The following is an 18,947-nucleotide window of genomic DNA, read 5'->3' as shown; positions in this document are numbered from 1 at the left end:
CCACAAGCCATTTTCCCTTCTACTTTTCATAATTATCTCCTTTCCCGGATTTAAAGTGTATTTCTATGCACTACTGCACTGGCATAGCAAACAAAGAAACTTGTGTAAGGACCATTCAGTAGTGCCAAATCTTTTAAGACTGAGATGCTATTGCTAATGTATTATTCTTCATTGTGCTCCTAACCAAGAGTCATTGGCACGTTGTGTGGTGGTGCTTTAGCTTGCTGCCCTGGAAGCAGTGAATAGCTAGCTTTCTTTGGAATTAATCCATTTGGAAGATTGACTACTTTCATACATCTGCAGTAGTTAGATCAGAAGAGATGTGGCCTTACCTCCCCTTGACAATGAGTTAAAGGTGTGGTCAGGGCAGAAATGGAGATAAATAATTTCTCTGTCCATGTCAATTTTGATCCCAATGTCAAGAGACTGGTCTTTCTGTTGGATGAATATACCAGTTTTGGACTGTTTCATAGTTGTTAGTAATGAGAGCTTTGTTTTGCTGTGGTGTTAATATAATTCAGTAGCTTTCCAGAACATTTCAAGGAATAGTATAAGAAAACCATATTGGTCTAGAGTTGTACTCAAGACAAAACCGATAAGAATGGCTCTTATCACTGAAACTCATTAGAGAACTGGGTAGATTATTCCAATATTCCAGTAGTTTCATACTCTCTATTACTCTACTAACTATATATTCCAGATTTATTTATTTAAATTAATTTAAATAATTTTGCTGCTGTGGTGAGATTTAAAATTGAGTCTCTGGATGATTAGTTCAGAGCTTTGGGTTACTCATTCAGTAACATAACCACTATGCTCTCTTGCATTAAGTCTTTGTGAAATTCTAATGAAGGCATATTAAAATAGATTACAAAAGTCTGTTTCCAGTAAGAAAATTTAGACCTTAAGACCATAAGGTATAGGAGCAGAATTAGGCCATTTGGTCCATCGAGTCTTTTCTGTCACTTCATCATGGCTGATCCCATTTTCCTCTCAGCCCTAAAATTTATTGTCTGTCAATAAATGTTGCAATTTGTATCTTGCATTCAACACTAGAAATGTAATGTATTTTTGCAGGTACATATTAGAAAATAGTGTTGTATCTGCAAAAATATTTTGAGGGTTGCAAGAAATTACCTCAAATAGTTAATCAAATGTATCAGATAACGTTGATCTCAAGTAACATTTCTACACTGAACAAACAAAGTATTTATCAAGCTTTAAACTTGTAAGTATATACTACATTTAGCTTCATTTTTCCCCATAAGCTTCAATTAAATATTTTTCTGTATTACCGTACTGCAGATTATTGGTCATGAAATTGCATAATGCCCAGAGGACCAATTTTTTTTTTAAAAAGAAAAGAAATTCTCCAGCCCCTTAAATCTTCAAAAATGGTTAGTTATATATTAAATGTTTATGGATTGTGTCTTCCCAATTTGCTGTTTATTTGCAGTTCTGATTTCCAAAAATTTAAGCCTGTTGTCATTGCTCTGTGAGCTTGTTGCTTCTTGCAGCTACATTCCCCTATTTCACTCCAAAAAAACTAAAACATAAACATAATTCAATTTGGCATGGAAGTAAATAGATATGGAAATTTTAGAAATACATTAACAACCAGTAAAATAGCAAATTTTTCAGAATACTTAAGTTGACATTTGATAAACTTAAGGAACAGATCATGCAGTGACACAGGGTGAACTAGTTGCCCAAGGCAGGCAGATTTAGAGTGTAGTAAGTGGCAATCAATTTCTATATGAAACTAGAATGCAAGAAATCATTAATAAAATAGATATGTAGCTGTTTCTAGTTTTCTGCTCTCTATTTCCACAATCTGTCGTCTTTTCTATAATTTACTTCTGCTAATCCGTGGTATACATTGGGATTGTCACTTCAGTTGACTATGTGCAGATAAGTATATGGAAAACTGGAGTGTTTTCTGTTTATTTTAATGTTGCCTGCTCATATATGTATGTCCTAAGATTCAGCAGCACAGGAAAATAAAACTGCAGAGATGTGCAATAGTATTATGTTGGAAAAATTAGTACTTTACTGATTCTATAAGAAAAACAGTACTCTGCAGCAAGCTCCAGGCTACATTTCATTCATTTGATATATTGGCTTCCGTATGATGTACAAAATATGTACTCTTATTAGCAATTAATATCCATATACACAAATATAGCAAAGTTTGTGCAAATGTATCCTTACTGTAAGTTTTATTTTTATAATTAGCAGTAAGATTACTGCTGATGCTCTAATACTCTATAGATCAGGTAGCTCCAATGAGGAGAGAAACCAAGTTAATTAAGAATTATAATAGAATATTCAATAGGGTTCCTCTGGCTGAGAAATTCTTCTAGAATACTCCATGGTTTTCTTGTTATTTGTTCAAAAAATGTGGATGTCTCTGATAACTGTAGCATTGATTGTGAACTTGGGAAGCAGTTAAGGGTTAATACTGTTGGTAGGCCTGGAGTCACATAGCGGCTAAGGATGGAAGATTTCTTTTACTGTTGAATATTATTGAATGACTTGAGTTTTAATGATAGTAACTGTAATAGTAACAACTATCATCCAGTTTTATTTACAACACAAACTTAAATTCCCTAATTGCTTTGACGGATTTTGAACTTGTGCCCCTGGGTCAATGGTTGCAAATCCAGTAACATAGCTGTTAACCCTGCAATCAAATGGCTGATTTTTGCTTTAATTATAGTGTACCAGTAAATTTCAAACAAGGTTCCTTTCTTGCATATTTATCTTTTGAAGCTATTTTTCTTTTGTCTCTTTCTCAACTTCATTCATTCAAATTCACTGTCTTCATCTGTTTTTCTGAAGTAAACAACCACTGTTTTCTGTAGATGTACTATGAATTGTGTCACAGTGGTTCATATTTATATTAAAATAACTGGAAAATAAACTTGCACCACTTCACAGAGCTAGTTGCAACCTTTTGGTAAGCAAGATTGTGCCGTGATTATGTTCAATCTGGACAAACAACACAGGACCTATCATGGATGATCGGATAATATCATTATTATTTATTTCGAAGACTTCAACTTCACATTAGTTTATTGTTATGTGACTGGTTTTAAGGCTGATTTCCATTTCAGACTGGTGAGGCCAATTTTGGGTCAAGTCTTTAAATAGCTTTTCCAGCAAAGAATATATTCATAAGCTGGATCTTAATAACACTAATTCCATGTTTTCCCCACAGACAGAAGGGTTTATCTCTGAAGTGACTAAAATGTTAAATTAATGCAGATAAAGTCAAGTGTGTAAACTTCATGTTTGTTTTTCTCCTTAGGCTGTAAAGCATTAAAGGCGCTCCTGAGGTCACTAGTTGAGCTACAGGATGAACTGCTTTTCCAGCATCCAGACACCCAACACTTTGTTGGTGGCAGGAATCCAGAGCCAGATAGGTAAGCCTGGTGATGAAACGTAAAGCGAGATGATAATGGGATATTTCAGTCACTACTAAAGTGCTGCCAATGCTATATTCAGTCTAATTGCAGTGGATGTTGAGCAGGTGTTTGTGAAGCTATTGGGAGTTACAGCCGACAAGATTGTGTTGGCAGTCCAAGAACAGTCCCGGTGGACATGAATTTCTAGCCTTTATTTGGCTGTCAAAATGAATGCTAGTGATTTCAAGCTCAAAGATTTATACGACACTTAGAAGGAGTTTTGTGGATGCCAAATCTTTAGTTGTTTTAAGTGTTCTCCATGTGTAGTACATCTTCCCGGTAATTCACAGCTGTCTCTTTTTATATTGAACTTTCGCTCTTGTATAAATATTAGTTGATGTTCCAATAATTTCCTCTCCTTGTCCTTTAAGCAGTTAGTACCTGACAGTGACTGAAGTTGCTTTATTTTTTAAGGAAATAGAATCACAAAATTGTGCAGCATAGAACTGGGCTCTTCAGCCCACTACCAGCATGCTGACATTTTGTCTACCTACACTAATCTCATTTGCCATATCCTTCTGTGCTTTGCCTATTTAACTGTCTAAATTGGTGGATATTGAATATTTGTTTGTGAAGCAACTGGGTTTATAGCTGACAAAGTAAAATACCGAAATTTGATAACAGTTAATGGGCATTAGTTTTTGTAACTGTAAATTTTGATTCTCCTGGATGTGTCAACTATCCTTTTACCCTGACAATCTCAGAACAAAATTAAAATGACAAGCACTTCAAACAGAAGCAGAAATTGTCCCTTAAATTTTATTTTAAAATCACATGCAGGAGGATTACATTGTCAAAACTTCATTAATGATGGTGATTCTTCTGGTAGTGTTGAAGCATTACCAAAAATTAACCACCTTAAGGTTTTGTGTCATGTGTCAAGAAAAAGAGAATCGATCTGTCTGAACCTTCTGTGTTTGCAGTGATGAGATTCCCAGTGATGATGAAACAGAGGGAATGCAGGAGAGAAAACAACCACTGAAAAGGAAGCTGGAAATGAATGAGTACCCAGACTTCATGGCCAAGCGGTTTGCTGTCTTCAAAACCTATCAGAACAGCACGTTGCAGAAATGGCACGAAAAGACAAAATTAGCCTCAGGAAAAATGGGCAAGGTGAGTTGATCTTGCTGCACTGATTTAAATATTTCCTGAAAGCAAGATTTTAGTTTGTCTAAAGGGGCTGTTTTCACAACTGTCATAATTCTAGCATGAGAGCTTGTTATTTGCATGCATACTGACAGCTTTCCTATGCAATTGCAAAAGAAATTAATACGTAATTGAGGGCTTTAGTTGTGATTTGTTTTATGCTTGATATTGAAATATACTCTGTTAAACATCTTCAATTCTGTAAAGTAGTTAAATGCTTGCACAACGTATCAATATACCAAATATGAGTTAAGCCAGCAATAATCTTCTTTTATTTGTCATAGCACTGTTTATATTGGATGGCTCTGCTTAAATATCTTAGCAGTTGTATTTAATCAAACTCAGTTAAAATGTCTATAAGAGGAAGCAGTTTATTAGATAATTGAGATTATTCACAATCAGATACATTTTTAAGTTTTCACATGCCTATTGTTATTGCATAATCTATCTTTTCCCTTCAAAATATTATGTTCTGACAAGCCAACTTCTGATCTCCCAGGGTTGAAATTAAGTACAAGAGCAACACGGTTGCTGCCAGGTACTAGATGTACAGATAAATATTTACACTGGATCAGGAACCTGGACTACAAAGAATCAACTAGAGACCAAATTTCACTTTCTTGGTTTATCCAAAATTATTCTTTGATTTCTGCAAGAATTGTGGTAGCTGCTGCCATTATGCTCGACTGAAGTTTTGTAGATGATTTAAATTTTTATTTTTATTGGATTGAAGGCCACTTAACACTTTGTTTTGGAAAGCAAGTCATTTGTTTGTATGTCCCTATATCTTCCATTAATGGATTAAAAATAATGTCGTTTTTTTAAAAAAATCTCTCAAACTAATAGAATGTTACCCTTACCGAATTTGTATTTTTATTCTAGGGTTTCAGTGCTTTTGAGCGTCCAGTTGTAACTCAGATTGAACAGATTATGATGGATAAAGAGAGGTTACTGCGACGAACACAGACCAAACGATGCTTGTATAGTATCCTTGGAAAGGTGGACAAAGATTCTCAACAAGTTCCTGAGTTTGTTCCTGGAGAAACGGTATGTTGATTTAGAGCTCGACACTTATTCTTGAAAGGACTGATTTGCCTTTTTCCTCAATAAAAAGGAATAAGTTTCCTGGTTAGGTAATGGCATTAGTGGCTAATCACGCCTAGGAACTAAAACAACAGAAGAAGCTAGAAATAGGTCAGGATGCCAACATTGTTGGAGGAAAGAAGCGACTGAATAATTCAAATTCATACTTGCCTCCTGAACCAATGAACTGATAAAAGATAAGTGCCACCTACTGCCTCTTCACAGCACAATTGATTTGTTTTATGTTTCCAGCTACTTTTTATTTGTAATTTGCAGTGTTTTGCTTTTACTAAGTAGTTCCGAGATTCAGTTGCAGCCTGATCTAAGTTTACTGATCTCAGCTGGCACGAAGATAGAAGCACTGTGGTTTGTCTCCTTGCTCCAGGCTATGGAGAAAAAGAATCAGTTAGGATTCCTACTGCTGATCGTTATCCATTGACACCTGCTGGAAAGTGTAAGTCGTAGTGTGGGCAGGTTTGGACATGACTGTATTGCATCAACCTCCCACAGTCACAAACCTTGCCAGCACTTGCTGTTTAGGGGCTGTATGATGAATGGCAACTTAAGTGAGGTATCAAGGAGTAATCATATCACACACGCTTGGAGGCACCTTCACCACGAATTTCATATCGTATAAGATAGTGATAATAAGCCTGATTCTTCAGAAATTTAAAATATTCCCAATTGTTTGAGTGCCAAACATTTAACATAAAAGAAGAACATTCTGGGACTACTCTGCAGGTCAGGCAACATCCCTGAAGCTAGGAAGCAGGGTTAATGTTTAAGCTCAATAACTTTTCATCAGATTTGTGACAGACCCTTATGGAGTTCTAATTTAGGACATTTAAAACAATTGTTGCATCAACGAACTTAAATTCTTCAACATTTTGACATTTTTTTATTTTTACCTGGTATGACTTCTCTGTTTTAATAGTTATCTGACAAATGATCTGAAGTCCAGAATATGTGTTTGCTTTCTGAAATGTAAAGTTAATTGCACTTAGTTATTTGAAAACTCTCATAAAATTGAATCAGAAGATTAAACAATGGTCATTGTTGAAAGTTAAACTCTAGGAATCTTTTTAAGCAAACCATTATAGAATGTTAGTAGATAACTCATCTTTAAAACAAATCTCAGTAGCCTGCAAACTCGGCAGATAAAAGCATTATGTGATATGGCAGTGAGCCATCAGACCATTGAAGGGCTCAATCTGGACCACAGCCTGTGTGTGTTAAAGGATCTGCGCCAGGGTTCCATACTATAACTGGCTTTGCTTATCGCCCTGGAAAGGGGAACTTTGAACGTGAGATTGAATGGGCTAATCTGGTACCACCTGGGAATAAATAACCAGCCAAAATTTCATTGCTGCTGGTGAGAAGAGTCTGTAGCTTAAAATCAGACTGGAAAAAAAGTAGAACAGAACGAGTCTTCATTGAGGACGAAAGTTAATAAGGAATTGGGATGAAAAACTACAAAGTGTAAAAGGGGAAATATAATTACAACATTTAAAAGCCAGGACACTTGATAGGAAAGGCATAGAGGGATATGGGCTCAAGGTAGGAAAATGGGATTAGTGTTAGGCAGTTAGGCATCAAGTTCGGTATGGATGAGGTGGGTCAGAAGGGCCCCTTTCTTTGCAGCATATTTTTATGGAATAAAGTTTTGTTAAAATTCAAATATTGCACATCTGAAGAGTGAAATAAATGTGACAGAAGTTTTATTGCAGTTGGGATTCTTTTTTTCTTGGTCTCTATAATGGACGACAGGTTATTTTTCTATGCAGGAGATTGTGCCACAAGGAAAGTCAAATTCACATCTGAAAGACATAGATGAAGAGATTTTTGATGATGATGACTTCTACCATCAGGTAAGTGTTCTTAAGTAAAGCGTAGTATTCACCTACCGAAGCTACTGTTTGGGTATCAATAAAGCATCTAAATTGACATGAGCAACCTAGTAATAGAGAAGACAGGGGTCACGGCAGTGAGATTCTTCCAAATCAGAGAAACATTTCTGTCAGCAAGTCTTGCATTAAGAATCATTTTGCAATAAATCATCTCAGAAAAGATACAGAGCTGGCACTTGTTCTGGATGAACAGTGTAGTGACCTGGATAATAGACATTGTTATCAACCTTTTTTTCCAAAGCTGGATTAAAATGCCAAACACAGTGAATAACTGTGATCAAGTTCAAAAAATGTCACATGGCTAAGCATATTTTTTTTTGTTCTGGGGGTGTAGGGCATATGATGTTCCAAAGTCATTTGAAGTGACCACTATGCGATGATGTGTGAGTAGTTCAGCTGGGGAGAAACTGCAGCATGTTGATATGTACTCAGTGCTCAATATGTCTGTGATTTATGCAGGTACTTATACAGCAGGCTAAATTACATCATGGCTTAGCCAAATCAACATATTATGAACAACTCGAAAGAATAACTTTTATGATGCGTTGTTGGATTATGGTTCTAACCAAATTTTGAGAATACTGTTTTTTGTTTTCTTTTTGATTAATGTCACTGGTGATTTTGATTTATCTGTGGATAGTGGAAAGATTTTGGCATTTGTAATGCTCAAATTGGTGTCATAATTTGCAAAATATTAACCTAGATGGGGCAAACTGCTTTCAATACCCTGATGATATTATAACTGGTGCTGCAAGTGCCTGAAAGTATAATTTTCAAGGCTGAAGGAAACAATGATTCAAACTTTGAGAGACAGTGAAAGAGGTGAAATGTGCATTAGCTGTTTGGCTTAGTGTTACAGTGACATTGAAAACTGTATACAAAAGAGGCACACCAATGCAGTTGTAAGGACATGTATTACTAGAAGTAGGCGATTTGACCCTTTTAAGTCTGCATGGCTATTCAATAAGGCCACGGTTGACCTTGTGCCTCAGCTTCACTTAACATTCAATCACCATTTGTTCTGATACCTTGCTATTCCCAGAATTATTTGAAATCTGTCTTGAATATACTCAATGACAGATCATCCTTAGATTCTTAGTGAGGGAATTGTTTAGACCTACAACCTTTTGCATGAAGAATATTTTCCTCAGCTTAGCCCTAAATAGCTAAAGCTTTATACTGTGACTCTCACCCCAGTTCTAAACACTCCACAAAGGAAAAAAAATCTCTCAGCATCTACTGTCTCTTCCTCCCTGAGCCATTAATGAGTGAGGAATTTTCAATAATTTCTGTGTTGAAAATACTTCATACTGACACTTTAGAGCCATAAGTATTGTGCCACTGAGGATTATTAACATTAATGAATGCCAAATTCTGTATCACTCTTCCCTTCCCCCACCCTAAAAGATTATGGGGGGGGGGTGAATGAAAGGATATCCACTTCACAACGAGAGAGAAATCACTGGGTAAATAACCTTGTGCCTTTAGTCTGCTTGTTTGTCCCTGGATTCAGGATTACAATTCAGATAATTATGTTCAGTCACTCTTATAAGCAATGAACAATTGGAAGATTCCCATTTACTGGAAAACAATGTTTTGTATGATGGGAACTATTATCGGAAAAGTGGGTAATATTTCTGCAGCTTGGGCTACCAAATTCGATCAATTTTCTTTCCATTTAAGAAAGATAAAATGACTAAACGACTGGTCTGTTTCTTTTTCCTCTTCCGTAATAGCTGTTCAGTGAATAATCCTGGTTTACATAAAGAAGCAACTGAGTTTTGCTGCCATATGTTTCAGACTGTGTGTGTGTATATTAAATGGAATGCTGCTGGGGCAGCTGATGTAAATGAACCACAGGAGGCGGGGTGAAATGTGAGGAAAATAATAGAGTTCACCACCTTCTAAATATTTGACCCTTATTCTTTGCTATCTCTTATGGAAAATTTTATGTAATAATATTGAATATTTTACATAAGAGATGATAACAAATAACATATTTTACGTATCCCTTATGTAAAACATGTTGGATACAACTTAAAAAAACAACTTTTACTTTATGTGCACCTGGTTATTTGCTTTAGTCAACTTTCACGAGAAAGGCTACATTTTAAAAAGGCTTCTTTTAGTACTTGAAACATAGGACTACTTGGAGAAGTTGCAACGTGCCTGATGTTTGCTGGAATAAAGTGTGTGTAAGCACTTGTTTACTTGGTTTCTCTGATTTTAATCTTGTTGAAGTAGGGGAGTCTGTTATTCATGTTTCTTACAACCTCATTTGAAAAATATTTCTTTAGATTAAAAAGTATTTTTCTAGTTTTGATACAGTAAATTAATTTCAGGTATTTTATTTTCTGTTTCTGGTGCTTTTGAATTGAAACTATGCCCTACCTTATTAAATACGTTACGCCATTAAAGGTTCCTTGACGTGACTCCATCGAGTGATACACAACAGCAATAGACTGCTACACTTTATTGATGCCTTTTTGTTCATTCTGTTTTGTTTTTTCATACCCCTTTTTCATTGAGGCAATTATTCCTTTTCATGTAATCTTATGTAACTGTCCACCCCATATCAGTCCAGAAACTGAGAATTGCCAGTCTAATATAGTGCTGCTTTCACCTCCCATTTCTCTGTATTACACTTGCTCCAGCAAGAGCTGTTTTACAATGATCAGGGTTGCAAACGCTTACTGCATTTTCCTTTTCAAACACAAGGTATAAGGGCAATTGTAGCATTCATATCAGTCTGGCTGAGACATGACAGAACATTGACCTCCCTGGTGGATATAAATCAACTGCTTATTCTGTCATGAATTGAACCATCAGCAGATTTAAATCAGCACCTTTATAATTTAAAAAACACACAGAACAATTAGTCCTTGATTTTTTGTTTTTGAGAATTTGGTGGGTTTTGATATGCTGTTCCTTTCTTGTCTGTCAAATTCTCTTTTCCAACATAAAATTATGTAACATTAATATAAAATAACACTGGAAGATCTCTCTGGAGAAAGTTTGAAGTGTATTAGCTCATACTATTCTATAACAGTAACTCATTTTGTAATTTGAAATAATTGTTACGTTTGGGTATTATTCACCCTTTAACAGGAGCTGTTTTTCTAAAAGAGTTAACAAAGGTGAATGAGTAAGTTTATAGTAGCTAGTGAAGCTTAGCAGTGTAAACCAAGTGCGATCTGGTTCAAAAAAAGTGCTCATCAATCCCCAAAGGGTTCAGTGCCTCTAAAATGGCAGCAACTAAGAGACATTCTGATGTTCTTTTGGTTGAACGATGCCTGACACTTGTTAACACAGCAACTGCAGAATGTTCCAGATTGTGTGGCTGCTGTGCCAACTCATTCTGTCCAAGTGGAGTAAATAGAAACTGAAGCGTTAGCCAACATCTGGCATCGCAGCAAGGAATGGGTGCAAGTCTTGACTCCTGTAGATTCTAAATATGGTGCTCAGACTGTGGAGGCTTTAATCACTTAGCCAAACCTTGACAGATTTCTACGACAGCTCATCCCTGCCTTGTACATCACCCACAGACATCTGCTGAGCCGCAAGGCAGTAGCACATTCATTTTTCTTTACAGTTTTCAATGCATTTCTTCAGAGAGATGATCTGTAAAGATTACTGCTTCATTGTGTACAAGTAATTGTGGGAAGAGAGTGGTTGACAGACATACTGTTCCACCTGTTTCGCTGACCTGGTTAATTTCTTCTCTTGAGTGGGATTTGGCAGAGATTGTCGCTGAAGTTACTGCAATGATTAAGGGCACAAGTTTACTGAACAGCAGTGTTATGTGGGTTTACAGTGTCATAAGCCCTTGCATTGGTGGATTTGTAATCTTTTATTTAGCTGCCAGGAGTGACTATGATGAACAACAATAGATAAACTGACAGATTGTCTGCCAGAGAGATGTTGGAAGTAGGTCACATGAATAAGCTTTGCAGGGAGGGTATGTTCCAGTAATATAGTGAGTGTAGTGACTTATTAAATTAATAAAATAATACTGGTGTAATCCCAAAAATGTATTAAACCAGTAATATATATCAGATGGACATTCTTTTCATAATGGGACTGCAAGACTGACAAATTTTAGTTCAGCGCATTGCACTTTTTTAAAGGTCAGTAGTCAGAAAGCTGATACATAATGGATTGTGCTTCAATAACTAGTTACTTTTAAGTCATGCATAAATTTAAAAGTTTTTGTGTTTGTTAGCAAACCAGATGTTTTCTATTTAACCATGGTAGCGTAGTGGGTAGTACAACGCTTTACAGCACGGGTGACCCAGGTTCATTTCCCACCGCTGCCTTAAGGAGTTTGTATGTTCTCCCTGTGACTGCATAGGTTTCTTCTGGGTGCTAAGATTTCCTCCCACAGTCCAAAGACGTACTGGTTGGTAGGTTAGTTGTCACTGCAAACTCTGCTGTGATTAGGCTAGGGTTAAATCAGGAGTTGCTGGGCAGCGTGGCTCGAAGAGCCAGTAGCGCCTGTGCCATGCTCCATCTCAATAATAATTTATATTATTATGATTCTACACTGAACACCTAAATAAGGTATGGCACAGTCAAATTCAGAATAAAATAGTGCATTTGCTATTATGTGCTTAAATCTAATTTTAGGAAAAGTTCCCCTATCATTCCCTTATGATCCACTCATTTAGACCGAGCCTTTCTGTTTGTAACCTAAAGTTCGAAGTAAATTTACTATCCAGGTTTGTATATGTCACCATATACTACCTCGAGGTTCATTTTCTTGCAGACCTTCACAGTAGAACAAAGAAATATAAGAGAATCAATAAAAAACTACACACAGTCAAGACTGACAGACAACCAGTAAGTAAATAAATAATTCTGAGAAGTGTGTTGTCAAGTTCTTCAAAGTGGGTCCTTAGGTTGCTGAATCAATTCAGAGTTGAGGTGAGTGAAGTTATTCACTCTGCTTTCGGAGCCTAATGGTTGAAGTGTAATAACTGTTTCTGATCCTGGTGGTTTGGGACCTAAGGCTTCTGTACTTCCTTCCCAATAGCAGCAGCAACAAGAAAGCATGGTCTGGATGGTGTGTGTCCTTGATGATGAATGGTGCTTTCTCTGGCAGCGCTCCTTGTCGATGTGTTTGATGGTGAGGGGGGCATTACCTGTGATAGACTGGAGGGCTGTCTTCTCTTTTTGTAGACTTTTCCATTCTTGGGCGTTGGTGTTTCCATACCCCACTGTGATGCAACTAGAGTGGATGTTCTCCACTGTGCGTCTGTAAAAGTTTTAGATGACACGCTGAATCTCTGCAAGCTTCTAAGGAAGTAGAGGTGCTGCTGTACTTCCTTCAAAATGGTACTTGCGTGCTGGTCCCAGGGCGGAACCTCTGATATGCTAATGCCAAAGAATTTTAAGTTACTGACCTTCTCCACCTCCAATCCCTTAATCAGGACTAGTTCATGAACCTCTGGTTTCTTCCTCCTCTAGTCAATTAGCAGCTGTTTTGATTTAATGATGTTGAGTGAGAGGTTGTTGTGGCACCATTGAACCAGATTTTCAATCTTCCTCCTAAATGCCAAATTGTTACGATCTTTGATTCAACCAAAAACAGTGGTGTCATCAGCAAACTTAAATATACCATTGGCCCTGTAGTTAGCCTCACAATCTTGGGTATAAAGCATGTAGAGCAGGGGGCCAAGCATACAACCTTGTGGTGCACCTGTGCTGATGGAGATGTTGCCAATCCGTACTGACTGGAGTCTGCAAGTGAGGAAATAGAGAAAAGTTGAGGAAATTGATGATAGTGTTGAGTAAGTACAGGGTCTTGCCAAAGAGTTGTATTCTGATTCAGAATAAGTGGTGAGATATTTTGCAAATACACTATACCACAAATCAGTTTAGCAAAACGATGCAGGGCATCTCGTATTCTTGATAGGACTTGAACTTAAACCGTTCGTTGGATTACTTGGTTCCCCAGGCAGCGTGTTTACTGCACTTGGTGTTGCCAGGTGGCCTTTTATCCAAACTTAGCCAAGCCTAAACTTGCTCAGTGTTTGCTCAAAAGTGACTAGGAAGAGGACATGCATCTTTTGTTTCTCACACTATATTTACTGAAGAGGACGGGGTCGAAGCGCTCAGCAGAGATGGTGCTCGGTGTCGAAGGGCTGGTTGGAGGCTCGAAGTTTTCGGACGGACTCAGAGTCGGCGGTGGTCGGGTGCTTCCAATGCATCGACAGTTGTCGGTGCCTGTAGGTTTATGACAGAGGGAGTTTCTCCCTTCTGCCGCCTGCTATCGGGGACTATCGGGAGTTGATCAGAACTTTGAGACTTTTTTTACTGTTCCCATGGTCTGCTCTTTATCAAATTATGGTATTGCTTTGCACTGCTGTAACTATATGTTATAATTATGTGGTCTTGTCAGTGTTAGTCTTTGGTTTGTCCTTTTTTTTAATGTGATCTCACTCTGGAGGAACATTGTATCATTTCTTAATGCATGCATGCATTTCTAAATGACAATAAACGAGGGCTGAGTGTCCTCAATCTAACCTATAACTCCGTTGCATTAATCGCATCCAGGCAAGTCTGAGAATGGTGTTCAATAAAAGTTTAAAACGATGACTTGGTTATTTGTTGATATGTATAATGCAACCAAATGAAACTGAAGGACTTTACTGTGTCCAAAGCACAGGTGTACTTTGAAAAGTAATTCGTTGCAAAGTTCATTAGAAGTACTCCAAAAAAAAAAAACAAACGCCTGAAAATCATTTCTGCACAGGCACAACTTTCAGTTGCAAGCTCCTTTCAGGCATGTTCAGTTACGGGTTTTGACTGGGATGGTTTGAAATGAGACCATTTAAGGTCAAGGCTAGGGGTTCCCAACCTTGGGTCCATGGTCCCCTTGGTTAATGGTAGGTGTCCATGGCATTAAAAAAAGGTTGGGAATCCTTAGTCAAGGTCAATAATTTACCAATAATTAAAGAATCTTTCCTCTGCTTAGTTCAGAATTATGATTATTAGATTGGTTTTTTTTAATTTAGTCATTAAATAGTTCATTAACATTTCAATTAAACAGATCAAATCAGAAAAAAAGCATCAGCATCATGTATTATTGCATCAGACAATCATTCTCTTATCTTCTGTCCAGCTCCAAACAGATTTAGTACAGATTTTAATATTGATCGATTGGCCAAGTAGGGACATAGCTGACCTGTCACTGGATAAAATTTTCCTATTGAACTATTGTTGAGCTCTGCATTGTGGCTGTAACTTAGTTTTTAACCTAGTTTTTCTATCACATTTGTATGTTTGTTGTGAATGAAGGCAACGTTTTTGCATTGCTTTACCTGTTTGCCCCACTGTAACTTAGAGGAAACTAATGAGACTGCTTAAGAGAGAGTTTCTAAAATTTGTAATCTAATCACTTGTATTTTTATTCTATGTTTTGTGCAGCTCCTCAGGGAACTAATTGAACGAAAAACTAATGCAGTTGACCCAAATGATCAGATTGCAATGGGTCGGTAAGTGTTGAAAGTTAGCACTAATTATTAAAGCTGGATTCATCTGCAGAGAATTGCTCAAAACATACTTCATATAAAATTCTGTAACTATCGAAAGTTAAGTTTAAAATTTTCTGTTTTGAATTCTAAATTATGACCTTACGGTCGCCATTTAGTTTACTTCATTATTTACAATATCCACTTCAGAATAAATTAGATTATTTAATTAAATAATGCCAGTGCAATTTAGACAATTGCTATGGAAATGGAAATTAAAATTGTTTGTCCCTTCCAAGATGGACTTTAAATTTTGTTTTATAAATTGTTGTTTTTGACTTAGACCAGCTAATTAGGAGCACTTGATATCTTGAGCATAAACATAATCTACACATGCAGCCAGAAGCTCATTGTTAGCGTTGAAGAAAACAGGCCAAAGACTCAAACACCTTGAACTGTGATTAAACTAACTGCATTAATGTGAATTTTAAATCTGGTGAAAATGATTGCTTTATGTATGTAAGGAGAGGAAGTGTTCTTTTTGCATCTGAATACTGTATTTGAACTGGTAAAATACAATATTATCAAGCTGAATACTATAACTGACTTTCTTGTTGACTGTGGAGTTTGGAATGAGTTGTTCAGAAACTGGCAGATCATTTTCAAAGCCTAACATTCAAGATATATTCCTCACTCCCAATGGTAGGCGTAGAATTATCAATGTTAGAATTTTAACTTGGACAGTTTACAAAATAGAAAAAAATAATTATTAATTACTACCTAACAAGACCCTTTCTCATATCATTATCCTCATCTTGAACTAATAGACTTTGAAGTGACAGTAATCGGACATTTTAATGCAATTCAAAAACATTTCCCAATGAGTGAGTGTAGGGTCATATTTTTGAAGGCTGTAGTACCACATGGGTTCTTACAAGATAGTTCTGCAGAGTTAATTGCATATTCATAATCAGCCATTTAAAAATCAGAAACTGGCATCTTTAAGACAAGTACATTTTGATATTTGGTTATAGTATAATTCAATTTGAACGCATTGATTGAGGGATGATGTAAGTTTAAAAAATTCATTAGGGTACAGAGCCTATTTATTTTGGTTGGTGAATCTAGTAGACTAATTATATATAGTTTTTATGTTGATTGGTGGGTAAAAGAAGCAAAAGGCATATTTATTGATATGTCATGAGAAGAGGATGTGTGTTGTACAGGGCAAACCAAAATCATGGATGTACAAATTCAGATGCAGAACACAAATGGTCAATAGGATATGACCACATAGGAAAGAAAATAATTAGATGGGGTTTCTGTTTCTAATTGCTATCCTGTTACACTTTTGTAATGTGTGCATTTCAGTAGGAGCATTAAGATATCGTAGCTATACTCCTGTTTTCCTTGTAAAATAACCTATCACTACTTATTATCTGAATATGGTGTACAGATAAAAGTAAACTGTATCAGCAAAATTCAGTGCCTTCTGAAACATAGTAGAGAAGGCTGGGAGAATTATTTTCCAATTTTAGACTGCAGTGTAAGAAATTGTTGTTGTATTTGTCATCTGCTGTTCAGTGGTTACCTTTCAAACAGCTGTTTATTTCTCTCATGGTCATCGTACATAAAACTTTGCTTCAACACATTTGAATTCCTCAAAGTCAGCATTGAGTGAAGGGTGCTCCCTGGATTGATAAAAATTTGGAAGTGGTGTACACAAGAAATCAGTGTATGGTGGTTATTTTCATTCTGGTAAGCATATTTGTAGATAATTTGAATGTTGGGTGGATAATTGCAATATGTCATCATGTAGGAACTGTGTAAAGTGTGAATTTAAGTTATACCTGACCTGGAATATTCTTCATAATTTTGTAGGTTATTGTTTCCTCCTTTTCACTCCCATCTCAATAATAATATATTCATTTATATAGACAATGGCTCACTATTCAGAAACTACGCAGTAAGATTAAGAGGAAAGTGGATACCAGAGCAAGCAAGGGCAGAAAAATAAGGTAAGTTGAACCTGCAAATTTTAAAGCCAGGATCCATTAAAAATACCTAAAGAAGTATGTTAGTTAGGTACAAAGGAGAGCTCAACACTGGCTGCATTGGTAAGGGATAAGATATTTTTAAAAGGGTTTGATGTATTTTTCCTTTATTTCTTGTCTTTTTCTCTTCCTTTCTGACCTTCCATTCACTCTTTCACTTCATCTTTCTATCTCGCCCCTCCTAATTTTTCTCTACTTATTCCTACTCCCAACAACTTGTATATTTTAACTCCTTCCCCAAGATAATGTTAGTTCTTAGGTGCTACTGATTCAATTCCTGACCAGTTGTACCAGATTTCCTACAATACACACACAGTTAATCTTGTGATTACTAATTTTAATTTCTTAATCTTTCCTTATTCATTTTAATTGATGCAATTACTGTATTCATCTTTTTGAAATTTTTCTCAAAATAACAAAACACATACTCAGCTCTCCCCCATTAGATCTTCCCATTCAGTATTTTATAGTCATCCCCATGTTATTGGCAAAGTGAGTGGATGGAGAAGGTGGATGTTGCATTCCCTGAACACGATCCATATTCTGATTTTTTGTAACGTAAAATCACGTCTACGGATGTGTCAAGAAACAGGAGTTTAAAAAAGGTTTATTTTTGTAACACACATAAAAATTGCTGGTGAACGCAGCAGACCAAGCAGCATCCATAGGAAGAGGTACAATCAACGTTTCGGACCGAGACACTTTGTCAGGACTAACTGAAAGAAGAGATAGTAAGAGATTTGAGAGGGGAGGGGGAGATCTGAACTGATAGGAGAAGACAGGAAGGGTGGGCGGGGAGGGATGGAGCCAAGAGCTGGAAAGTCGATTGGCAAAAGGGATATGAGAGGATCATGGGACGGGAGGCCTAGAGAGAAAGAAAGGGAGAGGAGGAAGCCCAGAGGATGGGCAAGGAGTATAGTGAGAGGGACAGGGAGAAAAAGGGGGGGGGGGGGAGAGAGAGAGAAAGAAAATTAATAATAAATAAATAACGGATGGGGTACGAAGGGGAGGTGGGGCATTAACAGAAGTTAGAGAAGTCAATGTTCATGCCATCAGGTTGGAGGCTACCCAGATGGAATATAAGGTGTTGTTCCTCCAACCTGAGTATGGCTTCATCTTGGCAGTAGAGGAGGCCGTGGATAGACATATCAGAATGGGAATGGGATGTGGAATTAAAATGTGTGGCCACTGGGAGATCCTGCTTTCTGTGGTGGACAGAGTGTAAGTCTTCAGCGAAACGGTCTCCCAGCCTGTGTCGGGTCTGGCCAATACATAGAAGGCCGCATCGGGAGCACCGGATGCAGTATATCACCCCAGCCGACTCACAGGTGAAGTGTCGCCTGTGGGAAGGGATGGGGGGGAAACGAATGGACAAGGGAGTCATGTCGGGAGTGATTCCTGCAGAAAGCCGGGGGAGGGTGGTGGTGGAGGGAAAGATGTGCTTCGTGGTGGGATTCTGTTGGAGGTGGCGGAAGTTATGGAGAATTATATGTTGGACCCGGATGCTGGTGGGGTGGTAGGTGAGGACAAGGGGAACTCTATTCCTAGTGGGGCGGCGGGAGGATGGGGTGAGAGCAGATGTCGTGAAATGGGAGAAATGCGTTTGAGAGCAGAGTTGATGGTAGAGGAAAGGAAGCCCCTTTCTTTAAAAAAGGAGGACATCTCCTTTGTCCTGGAATGAAAAACCTCATCCTGAGAGCAGATGCAGTGGAGACAGATGAATTTCAAGAAGGGGATGACACTTTTGCAAGAGACAGGGTGAGAAGAGGAACAGTCCAGGTAGCTGTGACAGTCCGTAGGCTTATAGTAGACATCAGT

At 37.3% G+C, this 18,947-nt stretch overlaps 1 protein-coding gene across 1 annotated transcript in view; it reads left to right on the top strand.

The window, feature by feature from the left end:
* The window catches only part of aatf (apoptosis antagonizing transcription factor), a 107,278-nt gene that overhangs the window by 49,372 nt on the left and 38,959 nt on the right, over positions 1-18,947 (top strand). Inside the window, exons 5-10 of the mRNA XM_063031865.1 lie at positions 3,311-3,425; positions 4,391-4,580; positions 5,496-5,660; positions 7,481-7,564; positions 15,032-15,099; positions 17,013-17,093. Of these exons, the coding sequence (XP_062887935.1) occupies positions 3,311-3,425; positions 4,391-4,580; positions 5,496-5,660; positions 7,481-7,564; positions 15,032-15,099; positions 17,013-17,093 (703 nt within the window). The remainder of the gene's footprint in view (positions 1-3,310; positions 3,426-4,390; positions 4,581-5,495; positions 5,661-7,480; positions 7,565-15,031; positions 15,100-17,012; positions 17,094-18,947) is intronic.

Source organism: Mobula hypostoma, chromosome 23 (genome assembly GCF_963921235.1).
Source record: "Mobula hypostoma chromosome 23, sMobHyp1.1, whole genome shotgun sequence".
NCBI classification, from domain to species: Eukaryota; Metazoa; Chordata; class Chondrichthyes; order Myliobatiformes; family Myliobatidae; genus Mobula; species Mobula hypostoma.
The sequence above is the reverse complement of the archived record's forward strand: the minus strand, read 5'-3'. Positions and strand labels throughout refer to the sequence as shown.